At 50.7% G+C, this 21,616-nt stretch overlaps 1 protein-coding gene across 1 annotated transcript in view; it reads right to left on the reverse strand.

Moving 5' to 3' along the window:
• The window catches only part of BARX2 (BARX homeobox 2), a 55,929-nt gene extending 34,316 nt beyond the window's left edge, over positions 1-21,613 (reverse strand). The window contains exon 1 of the mRNA XM_006150641.3: positions 21,427-21,613. Within this exon, the coding sequence (XP_006150703.1) occupies positions 21,427-21,613 (187 nt within the window). The remainder of the gene's footprint in view (positions 1-21,426) is intronic.
• Positions 21,614-21,616: the final 3 nt, after the last annotated feature.

Here is a 21,616-nt window from a genome sequence, read left to right on the forward strand (position 1 = left end):
GTCCCAGCTCCTGTGGCTCGAAAAGCATGCAAAGAGCATGCACCTAAATCCTGAGAGAGTAGAGTAGTGGAGGAGAAGGGCTGGGGCCCAGGGTGCCTTCTTCTTCTCCCTCTGTCTCTGCCCCTCTGTCATGCACACATCCTTCTGGTGATAAAACAATAAAAAAGTTTTTTAAAAGGAAGATGGGCCAGCAGGTGGCACCGATGTTAAGGCACTGGATCCCACATGGCTGACAGTGCGGTTTCAGTCCCAGACCCAGTGACTTGAGAATGACACCAGGCCTGTGTGCACGCGTGCCCAAAATCCCAAAAGGAGAGGAAGAGAAGGGACTGCAGAGTGGTCATCTCCATTGGGGGGCGATTTCTCGTTTTCCGTCTCTCTGTCTCTGTGTCTCTCTGGCAAGCCTACATGCCCTACAGCAAAACCTGAAAGAAGAAAGACAGGGAGGGAGGCGCGGCAGCTAGCCACAGTCACCGAGGAGCGGGAGTCAACCCCGCGTCCAAGACCTGTGTTCCTGTCACTCTCTCTCAAACTTATTGACCCCTCCATGAGCCAGGGAGACAGAGACAGGCTCCCCACAGAGGCCTGGTGCCATGATCTAGCCCCAGCCAGCCTGGGTCAGGGCACATCCAGATGCCAACCAGAGCCTTCCCACATGGCCCAGCCCTGCGGGGTGCTGCGGTACCACCGGGCCACCCTCCTGCTCCGTGACTCCATTGGCCAGCTCCTTAGGGGAGAGCAACAGGACTCCCCAGCTCCTAGGGACCGGCAGGGCAGACTCCCTGCTGATCCCTACTGAACCCTGGCTGTTTCTGGAGGGGGCAGCACAGAGGTGGATGCGGCACTGCAGGGATGAGACGGGGCCAGGGAAGGCTCCTAGGACACCACCAGCCTTGTGCCCAATCCTCAGTGTAGGCCCTTGCCACCCACTGACTAACCCGGCCTAATCCCAGCACCCTCACTGAGACCTCTTGGGAAGCTGCCACTTCCTAGAGGGGAGCCCAGCGTGGAGTGTGGACCAGCGGTGGGGATGCCCGTGCCAGGCCTGGGGCACACTCCAGGGCCCTCTGGGCTCAGCGCTGGTCTTCAAGTGCCCAGCCGTGCCATGGCAGGGATGCTGCCAGTGCCAGGAGCCAGGCAACAGAACCAAGCAAGCCCCTTCCTGAGCTCAGCAAGGTCAATCCACAACCTAGGAAGGCGGTGTGAAAATCGAACCTCACATTATCACGGAACGCGCAGTTGCCTAAGTGGCCATGAAGAATGCGGATTACGAAGAGGCTATGCACAGATGTCAAGGGCGTTCGCACCAGCATAGACTCGTACTCAGCCCCACTTCTCCACAAACGTCGCGAAGTCCCCACATAGATTGTACTAGTGACTTTATTTTAAAACCTGTATTAAATAATTGAAGATGCACCAAAGCAAGACATATTCTTATGAAAAGAAGTGTGTGATGTCTAATTTAGAAATGGCGCTAGATTCCCTGCAGCTACCACAGAGAGCTGAGTCGGAAAGGCAGGAGGGCCCTGGGTGACTTCGAAGAAGTAATCTAATTACTCTGGCTTTGGCTTTCTTTTATTTTTAAGAAAAAAGATTAATTATTTAATTTTATTAAATTAATAAATTTTAAAATGTTATTAAATGAATTTTTTTTTCAATTTGCTATAGGGCACATATGCTCACCAGAGAGAAAGAGAGAGAGGAAGAGAGGGAAGCAAAGTGTAAAGGCAAGCTGGGAGGTCCAGGGCTTGAACTGTGGTCGGCCATGTGAGAATTCAGCATCCTAACAACCACACCTGCTGGCCTGGAGTTTCACTTTCTTTATAGTCAGAAAAAATTCTGAATGTACATAGATTCTTTCCTAAACCACTGTGCCTTTGCCTAGCTCTGTAGATTACGTCAAAATGTTTCTTTAATTATTTATTTCCATTTTATTAATTATCATTAATATTATTATTATTTTAACTAACAGTGAGAGAGAGAGAAAGAGACAGAGAAAGGAAGCAAGCCACTATGCCCAGGACTCAAACTGTGGTCGATCATGTGGGAGTCCAGTGTCTTAACTACCACACCACCTACTGGCCCCATCAAAAAGGCTTCACTGTCTATCTTTATAAGCTGAAAATTTTAGAAAGAAAACTTTTCTGCAAGTGGCAGAAACCATTTCACCTATGTAGTGCAGATGCTTGGTTTGCTCTGGATAAAAAGGCTTCTTCAATGTGTAATTTAGAGAAGAAAGCACTTTCCATTTTTTTTTTTAAAGAGAGTTTTGCTATAGGGCATGTGTGCTCACCAGAGAGACAGAGACAGAGAGAGAGACAGTGAGAAAATAACCCCAGGGGTGATGGCCATGCTGCAATCCCTTCTCCATTCTCCTCTTGGGATTTTGGGCACACAAGCACACGTGTCCGGCGTAAGTGTCAAGCTACCAGGTCTAGGATTTGAACCGCGGCCTACCATGTGGGAATCCAGAGATGTAACCATTACGCCATCTACTGGTCCCAGTGCTTCACATTCTACCTAGAGTTACTTAAAGTGGACTTGTTTAAAATGGATTTGTTTTATTAAAATATTGACGAAAACTTTACTGTTAAATTGGGAAGACTTACTTTCTAGTGATTTAAATAAATGCCTAAATTTATTTTTAGGAAAACAAAAATAAAACACATCATTGTTCAATTTTAGAAAAATAAATTAACAGGAAAATTAAAATAAACCCATTTAACAGGTAGCATGTATCCAAAACCCACAGCAAAACCACAGCCAAAGGCGGAGCCTGTGCAGAGCTGTGACGCGCTCAGGACAGGAGAAGGGGCCGTGTCCAGGGGCACCCCCAGCCACAGAAGCCTGCTCTTCCTAAATCGCATGGCAGGCACCTGCCAGTGTTACCGCACTGTTACCATTTGCATCCTGCACGTACGCATGCTTTTATTTGCTCATTATTTCATGTTTTAAAATACTAAAGGCCCGGTGGCGCAGCTGGTAGCGAACTGAACTGCAGTGCTGGGAGCCACATGACCCTCCGCGGGTTTGGGTCCCCTGGTTCGCCTGAGAACAGGCCAGGCACACACAAGTGTGTCTAAGGTCCTGACAACATGGAGGGCCAGGAAAGGGGATGGCATCCTGACGAGACCCTGTCAGGGCTCTTCTCTCTCCCCCTCATGCGCGTACATGCACTCTCTTGCATGGATAAAGTACATAAACTTTAAAAACTGCTAACAATAGATAAAGCTTATTTAAGTCATATCCAGCTAGGAATGGAAGCAGAAGGTTTAAAGCAAGAGCCATGGCCCTGTCCTTACCCCTCTGTCCATGCAGCCTCTGACACTATGCACTTCTAGGACTTCCGCTCTGCAGGAACGCGATGACTTAAAAACCCTAGTCATCCTAGGGGCGCTTCCAGGGGCCTCGAAACAAAGGTTTGGATGACAAACGCCATCAGAAATCGCAGAGAAAACTGGGACATTTGTAAGTGTAAGTGCACGTGCCCAGCATTACGTCGCCAAGTAAGAAATTCTGACCTCTCCTCCATGGTATGCACCAACACGGCTGCTTGGCAGGCCAAGGCCACACGAGGGCCCAGGTTCAAGTCCTGGTCACCCTGAAAAAGCAGCACAACCACCCTCAATGTAGTTACTGTCTACACAACCCAGAACGTAATCTCCCATCCTCTTCCACACTCCCACACAAAGCCCCCCACCTCTGTGCCTGTCTCTGTCATTAATGACACAGGAGCATCCTCGGCTGGCCAGGCAGTAGGTAAGCGAGTCTGGCAAAGCCATCAGAGCAGTGTCTGGCACGTGGTATACACGCGTGTGCCGATAGTGCTCGCTGCTGGTACCGTGGTTGTTCTGCCAACGTCAGCTTTGGTCCTGAGGAGAAGTGGGGTTGTCTCTGCCACATGTGCTTCTCTTTGAGGTGGAATTTCACCTGCCAATATCAATCATTTCTTCCTCTGATATCGATCGGTTTCCCTTCGGGCATGCCCCGGCCAATTCCATTTTTGTGGAAAGGGCTGAGTCTGAAGGGCGCTCAGGCTCCGGTGGGAACCCCAACCATGGGTTACAGCAGGGCCACATGCGTTCAATGTCTCCTAGGGCCCAGGGGGCTTCCCAAGCTCCAGGGCTGCCCCCCGACCCCTCACTGCGGTGTCCATAAGCCAGCAGCTTCGACTGCCCTCGGTGGCCCGGCAGCTCCCAAGCCGGGAGAGCCGCAGACCCCGCGGGCACCATAGACGAGCAGACGGAGGGTACACTGGGGACGTCACCCGGCTCTGCAGACCCTTCCGGGCAGGGCTGTGGCAGTGTGACTGCATAACTTCTGTTATTGTTGCTATTATTCTAGGGCGAGGTGACAAGTTATAGTCTACCAAGAAGCATTTAAAACACCCCCAAGCTCCAACTAAAAGCCTCCGCAATTCTGATGTCCGCAGCCTCCCTGTCGTCACTCTCAGATCCCCTCTGGGAAAACCACTGAGGTTTGGAGCAGCCCAGAGAGCTGTCCTAAAACCACACTGTTGAATTCTGCCCACTTTACTGTGGTCAGATCCCAACCACTTCATGCAAATACTCGGCGCAGAAAAACCTTTCTAGAAAGGTTTGGAAATTTACCCTTAGAGCCAAAAGCCTGATCTTAAGAGTCATTGCAAAATCCCCCACCCCCCAAAAGCCATTTCTGCCTCTCCCACACCACGGGATAACAACAGCTCCCTGGTCTAGGATGGATCAAAGGAGGCGGTTTGGAGGCCTGGGATGACTTCAGATGCTGTGGATCGATAATAACCCTATTTCATAACTCGGGAGTCAGCTTCCAGCAGACCAACTCGGGCGCTGGCAAGCTTTTCCTGCTAGGGTGGAGACTAAAGGCCTAGGCTTCGTGGGCCCTCAGCTGGACCCCTGGCTGTCACAGCCCAGGAGCTGCCCCGGGTGCTGGGCGTGCCAGCACATGGCTGTGTTACAAGAACATTTTTTAATGATTTTTCTTTATTCAACATGGAGCAGGTGTGTGCACACATGAGAATGGGGGGAGGGGCAACCTCTGCAAGGTCTGGCCTCACCCTCCAGCCCTCTATCCTGTGGGGTCCTGGGCTCTCATGCACGTGCCTGGTATGTCTCAGGCTGACCAGACCCGGGATTTGAACTGCAGTTACATGTGAGATCCCATTCGCCAGCGTTCAAGTTTTATAACTGTAATTTGAACTGCAGTTACATGTGAGATCCCATTTTTCAGCGTTCAAGTTTTATAACTGTGTACCAGTGTGTAAATTTCATATAATTTCACATGTCATGCAATAGTATTGTTTTGATTTCTTTTCAACCATTTGCAGCATTCTTAGGGGCCAGGTGACAGCACAGCACTAACACAATCAGACTCCCATGGAAAAAGTCCTGGGTTGGCCTCCTGGGCCCTCCCTGGCATGCCAGCTGTGCCCATGTGTGCCCTGATCCTGGCTGGCTGAGCCTGGAGGAGGAGCCTGACAGGGCTGGGCACCCTGCCTCTTCATGCTTCGTGGAAGAAACAAATAAGTCAACTTCTTAAAAATGGCTTCGATTGTGGCAGTAGAACAGTAGTGGGGCCAGCCGATAGCCGGCTCCCAGTCCAGCTGCCCACAAAGACGCAGCAAGGATACCTAACTGCATGGAGACTGCTCGGCCACCCCAGTCCAGCTGTCACAAAGACGCAGCAAGGATACCTAACTGCGTGGAGACTGCTTGGCCACCCTTTATAGTGTCTGCGTGGCCTTCAGCCTTTGTCCTTCCAAAGCAATGGATGGACCTCCCTAGACTTGTCCCTCCTGCCCACTTCCTGGGAAGGAAGGTCTTGTTTCATCAACAGCAAGAACTGGGGCATTGAGGGATTGCTGAACTGGTTGGCGGAAGCCGGAGAGGCAGTTTCTGATGCTCGGCTCCCCTCTGCCCTGCACCGGGCGCATGCGCTTCCACCACTGGGTGTGGCTGCTGGTCCTTCATCATGGTGCAGTCAGGATCATCTTTGGTGACTCGGGTTGTCGAAATTCTTTTCTTTTTTTTGAGAGGTTTTTCGCTATAGGGCGCGTGCGCTCGCCAGACAGACAGAGAGAGACAGAGAGACAGAAAGCGAGAAATCACTCCCAGGGGGGATGGTCACGCCGCAATCCCTTCTCCTCCGTTCTCCTCTCGGGATCTTGGGCACACACGCACACATGCCCAGTGTGAGTTTTAAGCCACCGGGTCCGGGATGCGAACCGCGGTCGACTACGTGGGAGTCCAGCGACATAAGCCATTACGCTAACTGCTGGTTCCCGGGTTGTCGAAATTCTTGATACATTCTTAATGCATCACCCGATCAAGCGATATAATTGGCTGCGTGGGCTGGCCACTGCCCGATCAGGAGTCACCGCCGGTCAGCAGGACTTCTCAGGATGAGCACGGATCTCCCGGCGTCTCCACGGCGAAGTACTCCATTCTGGTTTGGGGTCTTTTCTCCAGGGACAAGCACGGAGCATCTCGGTCCGCGCCTCAGCAGCTGCTCTGGTCTACTCCAACGCCTCACTCCCGACTGGGATGGCCCTCTCCCAGCCCCTCTGCCAGGGCACCATCGCGTTTTGTTTTTCTGAGTCCACGGGTTTAACAGGATACGTTCACCCAGTGCCCATTATCCAGACTCCAGGTGAGTCCTACCTCGGCAGTTCCGAGATTTCGGAGTCCACAGTTCGCACGTACCACGAGTAAGCCGTCCTCCGCCGTGGCTGGGGTGCCACCCAGCTGTCCTCTCCCACCCACTCCCTTCCTCCTGGGCCCACCGCCCAGACCTGATGAGGCCACCCAGACTGCACGCAGGAGACGTCTGAGCAAACCGTCCGGGAGGTGTGCACCCCTGCCACGGGGCTTCCTTCGGACCAGACCGGGTGAGAGAAGGCTCCCACCCCAGAGGGGAGCCACGGAGGCAGCGTCAGTCAGTGTGTGACTTCCTACGGAGCCAGGGGTTCACTGAGAAAGCAACTCCAGAAAAATCCACACCGAACTCTTCTGTGTCACCTCTCAGCACAACGATCACCCATCATTACCTCGGAGAATGTGGGCTTCGCCGGCCCCACCAGCCAGGGAGAAGCCATCCCCTGTCCCCTGGGTGACAAGGGAGCCGAGCGACTGGAGCAGGTGGCGGCCTGGCAGCAAAGCCATCTTGCCAGGCTGACCCACCAGGGTCCAAGCCTCCCCCGGTCCCAGGGTGTGTGCCCACACCCGCAGCATTAAGACCTGCTGGGGTTCTCTCTCTCTGTTTCTCTCACTCATGGAAGAAATAAACAAGCTCTACAGTTAAATAATAATAATAATAAAAGAAGAGCTGGAAAGCAGGGACTTCATTTGAAAGGTGCTCTGAATCCCTGGGGCCCTTCCTCTTTCCACACCACCTACACAGAGAAGAGTCCCAGCGGAGTAATCTTTCTCTCAGAGCTCTGGAAAGCACAGCAATGCTCCAGAAAGAAAGGAAGGAAGATGATCCTTAACTCTGCTCTGCAGAGAAGGAAAGAGTCAAACTTGAGAAGCGGCCACCTCCGGAGAGTTCCCGCGCATGGAGCTGCGTGATGAAACATTGCCTAGGGGCAACAGCCTGAGCAGGTCTCGTAAAACATCGAGCAACAAAGCACATTTTGTGAGGCTGTAGCAGCAACCTGTTTGTGTCCCTCACTTATGAATTGATATAATTCTGAATTCACATTATAAATCGGGGAGGTGGGAGGAATGAAACAGACCTACTCCTAGACGAACGCAAACAACTCCCGGCCCACCCAGGCGGCAGGGCCACCGAAGACAGCCGCTTCACACACGACCCAGAATGCCCTGCAGGAGAGTGGTTTTCTAAAGATATTTAATTTTTCTTAAGTTTGATTCACTAATTACAGTAATCTTTCCCTCAGGGACTGTGCTTCAGTCGACCAGGATGAAGTTATTATTGTAAGATAGTTATTTTTAATGGAAGCTATCAATTACGGACACTTCGTTGCCAAGACCTGTGCAGAGAGCTTTACCCACCTCGCCTCATTTCAGCTGAAGACGAAGCCCATCGTGCAGCCATTATCTTCCTTCTACAGGCGAGGGGACCAAGTGCGGGGCGGCTAAGGGACCTGCAGACAGTCCCAGCACTGCCTGGCTCGAAACCCATACGCCGGGATCACTCGCTCCACTCATTGGCCCGGTGTATTTGACTCATGGGGTGCAAACTACCTCCACGTCACCTGTCAGCGCTTTTCCCCAGAGTAATGCTCCCAAACATGACTTCTTTACAACCAGTGTAAGCTTTTCAAAAATAGATTCCAGGGACCAGCAGACGGAGTAATGGTTACATCGCTGGACTCCCATATAGTTCAAGTCCCAGACTCAGCAGCTTAAAACTCATGCCGAGGGACCCGCAGGTGGTGCAGTGGTTAAGGTGCTGGACACTCCCATATGGGTGAGTATGGTTTAAGTCTCAGACCTGGTGGCTTGCTTTCTCACTTTCCCTCTCTCTGAGTCTCTCTCTGGTCAAGTTAAAATACATGAATGAATAAATAAATAAATAATTTTTTTTTGGAGAGGTTTTCGCTATAGGGCGCGTGCACTCACCAGACAGAGACATAGAGACAGAAAGCGAGAAATCACCCCCCAGGGGCGCCACGCCGCAATCCCTTCTCCTCCATTCTCCTCTCGGGATCTTGGGCACGCATGCACACGCGCCCGGCGTGAGTTTTAAGCCACCAGGTCCGGGACATGAACCGCGGTCGACTACGTGGGAGTCCAGTGACATAGCCATTACGCTAACTGCTGGTTCCCAATAATTAAAATTTTAAAATAATTCTAAAAACAAAACAAAACAAAACTCATGCTGGGCGCAGGTGCGTGTGTGCCTAAAATCCCAGGAGGAGAATGGAGGAGAGGAGATTGTGGCATGACCATTCCCACTGGGTGGTTATTTCTTGCTTTCTCTCTCTCTCTCTGTGTTTCCAGCAAGCACATGTGCCCTATTGCAAAAATCTCTCTTAAAATAAAAAACAGATTCCTAGAACGCACTCAGTTCAGCTAGATCTGATATAAAATATTCTTCTTTATTATTTTGTTATGTAATCCCCCCAAAATGGCCAAATTTTTCTTTTCACTGAGCTTAATAGTGAATATTCCCTGAAAAACTGGCTTTTAATTGCTAAGCCTTCTCCCTCCAGTTCATAATAATAAAAAGTGAATGTGTGAATGAATGAATGGGAATTCCACCCCTAATCTCCCTTGATTCAGTAATCAAAGAACCATGCCCATGGCCACACAGCAACCAAAGGCACTTTGTGAATGTCACACACAGGGAGACTGAGCACCACAAGCCGGCAGAAAGAGCCTGCACTGCCACCCCACATCCTCCAAAACCCAGTCCTCGGGAACCAGCAGTTAGTGTAATGACTATGTCGCTGGACTCCCACGTAGTCGACCGTGGTTCGCGTCCTGGACCCGGTGGCTTAAACTCACGCCTGGCGCGTGTGCATGCCTGCCCAAGATCCCGAGAGGAGAATGGAGGAGAAGGGATTGTGGCATGGCCATCCCCCCCGGGGGGGGCGGTTTTCTCTTTTAGAAATATCGATATTAACATTGAATATCAATGGATTAAATTCTCCAATTAAGAGACACAGACTGGCCAAAAAAACAAAACAAAACAAAAAAAAAACATTCCTCTTGGATTTCTTCTGGAATCATCCGGAAACTCAAGTCGGCCCAGGGAAGGAAGGGCAGGCGCACCTTCATGGCCTTAAACATGTGTGAAGGAGCTAACAGGTTCCAGTTCGTCCCTGCAGGGCTGTGAGATGCCTGGAGAGACTCCTGCACATAAAGCTGTGTATTTGTCATGTGTCTGTCTATACAGACATGCTATATTCATACAGTTACACACGTGCATTAAAGAGCCTACAGGTGAAGGGGCAGGCTTGCGTTCTGGTTGAAAAGCTTTAATATGATTACACATGGGACGGATCTTCACTACAGGGCCAGCCTCAGCTCTGAGCCCTGCCTCAGCCCTGCCCTCACTTGTGTGCAACTTCTTGCCCCTGTCACCCCCTGAGCCCCTCCCTGGATGGCAGTGGCTACGACAGCTCTGTCGTGCAGGGTCTCCTGGAGTTGCAGGGTGTGTCTGCTCACGAGCACCTATATAGTGCCCTGCACGTGATTCCATCTGTGGTTACCCTGACTTCTCTCCTGCCCCACAAAATGACCTGCGCTCTGCACGGAGGCTAGTCGCGCTACACAGCAGGTGCCAGCCTCCCAGGAGAAAGGGAGCTCGTGCCCAGGCAGGCTGCTTTGACACTCGCTGAGCACAGTGACACACAGCTGGCTGACGGGCTAAGGGTGTCAGTGAGCTGCTGTGGCACCCCCGTGGTGACACAGAACTGGCCAATAGGCTAAGGGCATCAGTGAGCCCCCATGGCACCCTGGGATAGCAGCCTCGGGGACCTGCCACGCACTTTGGCGGTATTCTTGGTCCTGAAGGAGAAAGGCCCTAGGATGGAGCTGCACCACACATCTCCCTCTCTCCTTCAGGGGACACTGGCTTCTGTTGTTTGTTTTTTAAAGAGAGATTTTCGCTATGGGGCGCATATACCTGACAGAGAGACAGGAAGCAAGAAATCACCCCCCAGGAGGATGGCCACACCACAACCCCTTCTTCTCCGTTCTTCTCTCAGGATTTTGGGCATGCACGCACATGCACCTGGTGTGAGTTTTAAGCCAGCAGGTCCAGGACTCGAAACACAGTTGACACGTGGGAGTCTAGCAACATAACCACTCTGCTATCCGCTGGTCTCAGTGGAACATTCCTTTTTTTAAGCGTTTTATTTTATTTATTATTATCATAATCTTGTTTATGCTACATTGAATCACATCTATCTTTACAGAGTATTACATTTCTTTTCCCAGCAGGATTACCACACATATCGGTCAGGACAAAGACGTTACTATCCACATCATCATCCTCAAATAGCTTTTTGTTTTTTTCAGATTATTATTATTTATTCTCATTATTTTTTAAAACATTCAATCACTATATATTATTTGGCTTGTAAAGAACTTACCCGATGTGAAACACTCAGACCAGCTGAGAATGCTGCACACGCGTCATCAGCAGGTACTGAGCCGCTTCTGTGTCCACTGACGTCAGGCCTATTTGCTCTCTCGCTGTCCTTCTCTACCCACTCACCGCCCCCAGTGGAACGTTCTTAAAATTTACTCAGGGCAGCCTAAGTACTCGCTCGTCTTCTCCCAAATACATGGTGGGAGAGAACAGGTCTTTCAAAAAGTTCGTGGAAATGCGTGTGGTTGAAAAACTATGCAAGAATTTTGAAATTTTTTAAATATCGAAATAAACTTGTACTTGCAATCCATCTGCCCATAACCACTTTGAAGTCCCTGTGACATCCAAAGAGAAGATGGGACAGTGAGGCTGTCAGTGGCCAGCAGGGAGTAGACCTCAGCGTGCCAGACGCAGCTCTGCACCTTCGTCTTCACACACTGCTGCCTGGCTGCTCAGGAACAGCTTTATCGTTATCGTCAGAGAGAGAAATCACCCCCCAGGGGGATGGCCACGCTGCAATCCCTTCTCCATTCTCCCCCCATGATCTTGGGCACGCACGCACACACGCCTGGCATAAGTTTAAGCCACTGGGTCCAGGACTTGAACCGCAGTCGACTACATGGGAGTCCAGCAACATAGCCATTATGCTAACTGCTGGTCCCTAAAAGCAACATTTCTAAAGTGGGGTTATTTTGCAGAGAAAAGAAAATGGTCTTGACTGTTAGGATTGGGACTGAAGCCTCTGTCGCACAGCCGTTGTTCCGAGTGGTGTGGAGTGGGTTAACTCCTCCCACCAACAGCATGCTGCTCCTTGCTGGTAAGGGTCATCTCTGTGGGGCCACCATGGCAATGGTTCTCATATTTTCCACCAGTCTTGGTCACCACACACCAAAGTTTTTACATCAACTCATAGTTGCAGAATTTAAGAAGAACCCAGACAGATGACATGCCAATGTGATTCTCCTTCCCTGCTGAAGAGCTCCCTGGGAACACTTTCGGATTCTTAGTATTCAGCCACGCCACCCGGAAGATTTCTGTCAATTAACCTGCTAGACACACCCACGGGCCACTGGCCAAAAGTTAAGGTAGGGTAACCCCACCACATCCGCGGGTGGTTTCTCACATCGGGGACTTACCTTTTTTAAAGAATACTTTTAAAAGAATTATTTAATTTAATTTAACATTATCATTATTCTTTTTTTTAAATTTTGCTATAGGGCACATATGCTCACCAGAGAGAGACACAGAGAAAGAGAGAGAAACGAGAAAGCAACCCAGCCGGTCTGGGACTTGAGCTGTGTTGTGGGAGTCCAGCAGCCTAACCGTCATGCCACCTGCCAGCCCCCAGTTTACTATCATTTCAAACATCATCAAAGAGGAAAAACAAACCCTAACCTTTCCCTCTCGCATGTCTATGGGTGCATATTTGGTGGGGGGGACTAAACACTTCACCAATAATTCCTTCAAGAGTGAGTGCCCAGCTCCGAGCCCATCGGCCCACTCGCTGAAGCACTGCAGGTGAGGCAGCGTTATCCTGCTGGGAATCATGTCCCCACCAGCCACAGGAGGGTTGTAAGACTCTCAAGCCCATCTCAGAACGGCAGTGGTCGCCTGGTGTGCGCTGCAACGGTTTAATTGCACAGCCCTCCTCCCCACTGTGAGACCGTGCACAGCCAGCTCTGTATTAACAGCTCACTTCAGGACGGAGACGCTGGAGGCCGTCAAAGTTCCGCAAGATTAGGGCTTCAAGTGTACGTGTGGTCCTGCGTACGACCACTGTTCAGCGTTTATGTTATGAAAACGTTCAAATACACAGCAAAGTACAGCGACTGGCGTCATGGCCCTGTGACCCGTGACTGCGTTTTGTCCTGCCTATGCCTGGCCCTCTTTGCCTTTGCTCACTTCTGGAACAGGTTACCACCTAGGGAAATAAAACCCGAGGGTAGCACTCCCCCCCCAGGCCTCCATGGTTTCAGTCACTCTACAAATGACACCAGACAGAGTCAGCCCACGACCTGTCAGCATTGTATTTCTAAGATCGATCCACGTTAACGCACGTAGATTTGAGTCATTTATTGTAATCACTGCATAGAAGTTTATCCCATGAATTCAGCACGTATTGTTTTATTCTCTTCCCTTCTGAAAAGGCGGTTGGATTATTTTTGGTTTTTCCGTAACCTAAACAACACAGAAACGGGCATCCATAGACTCGTGTCCTTGTCACAAGCACCTCTCAGGGTGCAGCTGCTGGGCTGCGGGTGTGTGCACTGCACCTTTACCAGGTGTTGCCAAACCGCTCTCCAAGATACTGGTACCAAATAGCCCTCCCACTGCTGGGGTTCGAGAGTGTCTGTTGCTCCACATCCTGTCGTCAGCTGATACTGGTAGGTTCCTTACTATTTGCCTATCTGATGGGTATGAGACCGTATCCAGATGGCATCTGGGTTTTCCCAACTCCCAGGGAGGCTGAGCACCCTTTTATGCATATCGCCCTTCCAGGTCTTTATTGCCACGAACGCGGTGCCTGCTGCAGCTTCTGCCCATTCTTCTGCTTGCGTTTTTCTTACTGCTTGGTAAGAGCTCTCTACCCTCTGACTCCCAATTCTCAGGCTCCCCATTATTAAATGGGACACAGTATTCACTATCTTGGTTCAGCTGCAGTGGCACGCACTGCTAAGATGCTGCTTCCTGGAGGCTGAAGCCACATGGGAGGCCCGGGTTCAATTCCCAGCCCAACCTAAAACAGGCCAGGCATGGAGGCACACACCTACCTAGTTAACTGGCAGACTGGGGCAGGAGGATTGTGACATGGTTTCTTGTCAAAGAACTCCTCTTATGAAGGAAATAAATAATAACACTAATAATACTTATCTCTGAAGGATGTTTTGAAGCTGATCAAACAGCCCTCCTCCGGTGCCTGTGACACGTTATGCAATAAAAAGCCACTGCTACCCTTAGTGGCTGGTGTGTGCACGGAAGGCTGGGGACACTTCTCCCGGGTTGCTGGCTCCTTTGCATAAATGCTGCAGAACTCAGAAAACGGAGTCTCAGCAGCGATCCTCGCCCAGGTACTTCCCCAAGACTAGGAGACCTGCCGGCACGCCATTGTTTCTAGGCTGCCATTAGGGGACGTGCAGAGCGGGCTCCCCCAGGCACTGCTGAAACCAGGCATCACGGCAATACTTCCTTCAATCCACTGTGACCTGACGTCACTGTGAAATGACCATGATCCAGAGTCTCAGCGATGCGAGAGTCACAGAGTGAGAATAATTCAGTGGAAGAGGGAGGAAGGCGGTGGAGGCTGGCAGGTGGAGGGGAGCAGGGACCTGCCCTGACCAGGTCTCTCCTGGGATGACGGTCCAGCCATGATTTCAGGGAGTTCCAACAGCCCCAAGCCCATCTCCCCTTTGTACGTGATCTTTGACCGAGAGACGTAAAAGGACAGTTGTCATCATATCACTCTTCAAGTACATTAGTTCGGGGTGTTTTTTAATCTTGACCCAGGGCGTGGACATCACCGAGGAGGCAGCCAGTTGTCCTTGATGCACACAGGACAGGTTCCCAGGACGAGCTAGCGAGCAGTAGAGACAGATGGCTAGGAAGCCGCGGGTGCCCTGCGGCGGTGTGCTCGGCCTGCGAGGTCTCCTGGGCCAGCTCTTCCTGCAGTGGCAGGGGGGACCTTTTCTTGGAGGAAGGCCACGCTCTGCTCTATGAGCTCTGCCGATGGAGCTAGGAAGTGCCAGAACCGTCCTCCAGCCTGCCAGGTCCTGGCCTGGCTGTACCTGGGGGTGGGGGCGCTCCGCAGGTGTCCTTGCACATCAGCTCATGCTCAGCGCTCTCTCCAAGTTCAGTCCAGTGAGCGCTAAAGAAACCAGAGCCCTTCCCAGTGAGGCCAACAGGAGGCCCTGTCCTGCCTCACTGCGGGACCAGTCAGCGTAGATCTAACCATCCCAAATATAATTACGCCGTCTCCTGCTATCTATCTAGGGCATGGCTTTCTTCCTTAAATGCATGCCAAGTTTCCACTTTCGAGAAGTTAAATTGCCATATAAAAGTACCTGCTGCTGATGAGTAATTAGACTCTGTAATGGAAAATTAACTGTGTTTTTATTTAGAGCATTTATCTTAACAAGACTTTTTTTTTCTAACTGTTATTAAACAGCAATAAAAATAACTTAAATCCTGAGGGTTTGCAAACGTATTCTACCTAAAAACAACAACGAAAACCCTCTTTTCCTGGAGAGCATTTATGTGAATTGCCACCACACATTTGTACAAGGCCATGATCTGAACCCCATTCTTAATAAATCCTAACACTAACTATGATTCTGCCGTCCGTGTTGTGGGGGAGAGCCCCCATCCCAGGTCTGTGGCTTCTCGGCATGTGAAGTCTTCGCGAGCACACTGCCTGTCCTCTCTGTCCCTGCTGTGTCACCACAGTGGACTGGTTGCAACCATTCTGTGAGCACGCGCGGGCTTGAGCGAGGTCCCAGGTGGGGGCCAGGCAGCTCTCTCGAGCCACCTCCCCCAAATGAGTGTGAAACAGCCTTCTCCAGGAGAGGTGCAAACAGAGGCTTCCAACCTACACGCCCGCAGGCCCTCGCTGCCGGTGACCTTCTTTCCCATTGGGAGCCAGTCCTCGGGCTCAGCTACAGGACCACAACTCTGTCCAGGACCTTTGCTCTGGGGCAGGAAGGCTGGCCAGGACAGCGGTGTGGACTCTACGGTACCCACCACGTGTTCACAGCCGAACACAAATCAGCCCTCTCAGACCATCCGAACTACCATCTTGGGTGTCCTCCTGCCTGACCTCAAAGCACAGTGCAAACGCCACCTCACGATGCTGGTCTAACAAGTGCCCGGAGTGCTCAGGGAGGTGTCCGGATGCCAGCCAGGGACCTTCCCATCGGGCTGAGCCTCACGGGCACTGCGTGTCACCTCTGTGCCACTGTCCTATTTTATAGTGTTTCTTTTCCTACCTCTTGCATGGACACCTGGGAGATACTGCTCACTGGCCGTTTCAGCTCAATCCCTAGAGTACACTGAAATAGATAACCTTATACTCCCATGCCCAAATCACAGATTCGACCTGCAACCCCAAAGCGTGAGGGAGTCCTCAAAAAGTTCCTGGAATATGCTATAGAAAACGTGCATACATTTCAACTTTCGGTACTGAAACGAATTCACGCTTGAATTCTATTTCCCACGAACTTTTGAAGTCCCCTGGTAGAACCAGCAGGGATACCAGGAACCCAGCACACCGGTAGGCAGTCGGCTTCATTCAAAGGCCCACGTATCCAGTTTCTTCGGGGCTGAGTGTAACAAGGTTAATTTGACAGCTTCGCTGGGGATAACACCCTTCCCGTGGAGTTCAGAGGGAACTCCCAGTGGCAAGCAAAAGTATTAAACTGTCCAAACGCTCCTCTCTCCCGATCTCAAACTGCAGGTCAGATTCTCCAGAGAACAAGGAAGGGCGTGGCACGGGCTCCACATATAGTTTAGGGGGATTTGAAAACACCCCAACTGCTAGTCAAGCTTGAGAACAGGCATGAGCACCCAGAGCAGCAGTTAAGCACTGCACATAGGAAGCCGGATCCCACGTGGCCGCCAGGGTTCGAGTCCCAGCCAGTCAGGAAGAACATTCTGGGACATGTGTGCACGTCCAGGACCCTGCTGGGATGGCCAACTGGAGGAGAAAGAACCCCAGTACGACCAGGTCCCTGTGGGGATTCTCTCTCTGGTGCACGCATATGGTCTCCAGTATTAAAAAAAAAAAAAAAAAAAAAAAAAAAAAAAAAAAAAAAAGTTTAGAATAAGCTTAAACACAATGAACTCAATTGCATGCCATAACTAACAAACATTAATATTTTTCAAATTATATAACTGAAACAAATGCTACTGAAGATGATAGACATTAGAAGAGGCATTCTACCTTGTGAATCAAATTTCAAATCATTTTTCCATTTCGTATTAGAAAAACGGGAGCCAGAGGAGACATGCTGACCCACTGTTCACAGTTAAAACCGATTCCTGAGGGGTCGCGGCATCTCCATCGGAGGAAGGGGTTACCAACTTCAGGGGTAACAAGCCGGCAGCCAAGGACCCTCAAAGAGCTCAAGTCCAAACATGACGGACGTGGAGGAGTCCCGGCTCCTGGCGTCCCTCGACTTATTTACGAATGGGAACCAAAGCCGCTATGAGTAATGGCTAATAAAAGCCTGTGTTTCTCTGGCAGAAAGACAAATGCGTGTTGATAACGATCATTTTCCCAGACCCTGGTTTACATCCTCCATTAACATTCCAGGGCCCAGGTCTCGGGTTCCCTAGATCCTACCAGTTCTGGTCTCCAACTAAAAGAACAAAGACCCAGCTGCGGTTCGGAGTCACCGGAGCCGGGGGGTGCAGGAAGCCGGCACAGCTCCCCAGCTCTGGGACGTGGCACACATCCGGACCGCCTTTCATTTTTCACTGGCATGACACCCCGGCTCCGAGGTACAAACGCACCCAAGGACACCACCCCACAGAACGTGTTTCTCTTGGACCCGCCAAAGGATAAAATGTTCTCAATGCCACCCTGCCCCAAATGCCCCTTTTAATTGGCTGCTTGACCATCCCCAGGGTGTGACTGCCCAGGTTTGTCCCGAGTGTGTAACCAAGCTGAAAAGTCTTCCTGGTTTCGGGGTCCCTGACAAGAGGGTCTAAAACTCCGCTGCAGCATGGTCATGCCCTGGCCCTGCACAGGAGGGACCTCTCGGCGAGGAGCTCAGTCTCTGACCTCCATGGCCCCTTCCCGCTCTGAGGCGTCACTGTCAGCCCCGCAGGACTGACCGCTGACCGGCGCCAGCAGACCTGGCCGAGCCGTCCTGCCAGGCCGCCGGGCGAGGGAGAGGACTGACTGCGGGTTGTAACTGAACAAATGGCGAGTCCCGGGCTGTGAAAAGCCACCCGCCCACAAACACGCACGTGCTCACGGAGGCTCAGTCTCGGCTCCCGTAGTAAAGGGCGCTGGTCGAGTAGTCAGCACGGCCGGCTTGCTTGTCGGTACCCTCCTGTGAAAACTCAGGGCGACTCGTTTGCAGCCTTGTTTTTGTGGAGCAAGTTACTCTTTTTTTCCAGATACTTCTCAAATTTGGAAACTGCCTATTTCTTAACTGTAGACTGAAAGGCAGAGCCTTCAGCGTGACGGTGCCGACAGCGCTGCAGCGTATGCCCCCTGAGAAGCCAGCTCTGTCCGGTGGCTTTTCCAGCAGGGAACATTCATGACAACCAGGGGAAAAAAAGCACCCCAAGTGCAATGCGGGCAGAAAGTGCACCTCCGTCTTGGTCTTTTCAAACACTGTCAGCATTCTCCTGTTACGAGACGACCTTACTGCTCTGAAAGGCGGAAGGTTCCCGTCTGGATGGAGATTATAGTTACTGATTTAAAAGAAGATCACTCTGTTACACACACCAAGTTAATTCTAAACACATCTACTTCTCACGCACGGTCCAAATAACAATATTTTTCCAAAACAAGGCTTTTTTTAGGCTTAATATCTTTCATTTTAAATGTCATGATAAAGTCTCCCTTAATTAGGGTTAGAAGGAAAGGATTCCCTTTTCCAATGTCTACTTCAACGAGGTAAGAGACCTACAGGGACTTAGAGAAATGTAGACTGCCTTCTAGAACTGAAATGACTGCATTGATAATCAGAGAAGACCTGGTAAAGTAAACAGTGTTTTTGTGACGGTGAGCATCCCGTCAGGGTCTGTGCATTCGTAATAAGTCACTGCCAGGTGTTATCTGATGAGAAACATTCTCATTTCTCCGTTTACTTGAACACACATTCTGCCTAAGGAGATTCAGTACCATGAGTTGGCATTTGGCTTACTGAATTTAAACAACAGGGAACGCTCGATTACATAGAGGTTTTAAATACTGCAGGTTTATTTCCCCACCCTAATTCTATGCATTTCTCATGTATGCCAAACTTTTTCTTAATTCCAAGGCAATTTTCTACCTTACTTTTCATTAGTTTTACCTGACACTGGCCAGTACTGTGAGAGTTATTTAAACCTTTGGCAAACCAAAGGTTGAAACAGTTCAGTACTCTTCATTGCACACGTGCCTTTCTCGCAACCACTCAGTTGAACTTTGTGTGCATCGGTTCCACCGAGAGCTCCGAAGGTTTACCTCACCCAGCTGTCTAGCTGGTATTTACGTACCGAAGTATCTAGCATTTATGTATCTAGTATTTATGTACCTATGTGCACACGCAGTCATAGACATACATCCATGTACACACAGTTTTATTATGGATACCAGAAACTTACTGTCCTTTTTAATTAATAAAAATATATCCATGTAATCTAAGATTTTGATCCTTCATGTAACTTAAAAACAAAAATGCTTTGAAATACAGTATTTGCAAAACTCCGAGAAGTCACTAATGGATTCGCACGATCTCATACACGCAGGCTCTGACTGGAACCGTCAGCCCACCGGAGGCTTGGGTCTGAAAGGATGAGCTCCTGTAGCCACTTGTCACGGCTTTCTTCCACGGGCAGGTCTTGGTTTCTGTATTTTAAATCTCAATAGAGCAAAATCCCGACACGTTTTCAAAAGAACAACCTGAAGGAGGAGAGCTCTGGAGCGAGACTAGGCAAGAAAACCGCCATCGACCACCCTCTGCCTGGACCCAGCAAGGAGCCGGGAGAAGCCCAGAGGGACGACCACGCTCAGCCTTCACCACAGATGAATCGTGTTCTTCGCCTTTGATTTATTTCTCACACGAGGTGCAGTGAACACAGAGCTTCCTCGGCCGTGACTGGGTGGGTGACTAATTTCTGAGGCTGTTTATTACTCTTTCAGGCGTGTTGTCTCCTGCGATCCAATTCCGTGCCGCCTATAGGCCAGGAAAAGCTCCCTTCGAATGAACGTGGGCAAAGTCACTCTACGTAGGCACCTAGGAGAAGCCTTTTTGTTTTCTTCCAGAAACCTTGAGTAGGCGAAGTCTCATCCAGGAGCACTGAGATTTATGACGGACACAAAGCCTCTCTTCCCCCGCTGAGGGCTTGCAATTACTGTCACGACCATTGGTTGTCAAAATAAGGTTCAGCCCGCCTGCCCTCTTCCTCCAAGAGCCCACACCTGGTGGGCACACAGATGCAAAAACATCAAGCCCAAGGTTGAAACTTTCAGAGCTTTTAGAACCTTTTCTACGTTTCTTACTGTTCCCTGTTTCAAGAATTTCCTGGTTTTTAAAATTCAGTCTCACAAGGCTGAGAGCAGGCCGTGGGAACAGGCCGAATTCCACCTCACAGACAAACTTCCTTTTAAAAGGTGGCCCTGAATACCGCGTTCATTTTTAACTAGGTACATGAAGGCGCCAACTGCCTGTGGAAGGACTTCTCCACGTGTATGTAGTACGTATTTTCTGGTTGTCCCAAAGGCACTACCAACAGAACCACGAGAAACACAGGATGGCAAGCAGCGGGCACCGGCAGCTCTGGGGTGACGTTTCACTAACCTTTGCCACCACTGCCACAAACTTAACTTCAAAGTTCCTTTTGGTTTGGAAATATTACACTTTTACCATTAGTGGAAAACATAGTAACTCCTAATAACATTGTTTCCACTCTTTTCTTCTTTTACTATACCCCTATTCCACAGCCTAAATGCCAACCCCGGGAATAACGTGAGACCTGGCGCTTCTCGCCTTTGGGTTGGTTTCTACATAAATCCGTGACTTTTTCCAATGTATTCATTATCTCTTTATTTACGGATCTTAGCTCTTCTGATAGAGAACACCAGACCTGAGGGTGTTTTATTGTCCCACTGCGGATTTTAGGCCCTTAAGACCAACCTGGTTGACTTCCTGCACTTGTGCCACAAACCAGAAAGTACAGCCGGAACTCCTTCCCGGAGGAGGGCGGGAGGTCGCTGTAAGGAGAGTGTGCTAACCCCCCTGTAAGCTTCCTGGAGACAGCGGAGGTTGGACAAGTAACTGGAGGTGAGAAGCCAGGCAGCTTGAGCTGAAGCCCGGCAGAACCCTGGGTTAAGTGTCTGAACTTTCTGACTGAAACCAAAGTAGTGCAGGGAGGAGGGAGGTCTCCTCCAGGCAGGCGACGAGTGTCTCACCAGCGGCTGGCGCCCAGGGCCTGCTGCCTCTGCTCCATTTCGGATCTGCGCCAGGCACCTTGCATGGCCCTCTCGGGCCCAGTGGCTGTCCCTCTGCACTGCTCACCTCTGGCGACGCTCGTCCCCTTGCAGGGGCGCGGGAGAAGACTCCGTGGCCCTCTCCTCTCACCCGGGGTCAGAAAGCAGGGGCAGCCGCGCGGGTGTGAGCACTGCGGCGCCCACAGGCTCCCAGCGGGGCGACTTACCTGTACAGGAATGCAAGGGCTTGGGGCGCACGACCAGCGACGGCCACACGGAGTAGAGGGAAAGTTTTTCGAAGTAGTCGCAGGTCTCCTTGGAGAGGATCTCGTCGATCATGAAGGTCTTGTAGCGCCGCCTGGCTGCTTTGAGCTGGCCGGGCGTGCTCAGCCTCAGCTCGGCGTGGCAGTGCATGTT

The sequence above is a fragment of the Tupaia chinensis genome, unplaced genomic scaffold (assembly GCF_000334495.1).
Source record: "Tupaia chinensis unplaced genomic scaffold, TupChi_1.0 Scaffold000292_1, whole genome shotgun sequence".
NCBI classification, from domain to species: Eukaryota; Metazoa; Chordata; class Mammalia; order Scandentia; family Tupaiidae; genus Tupaia; species Tupaia belangeri.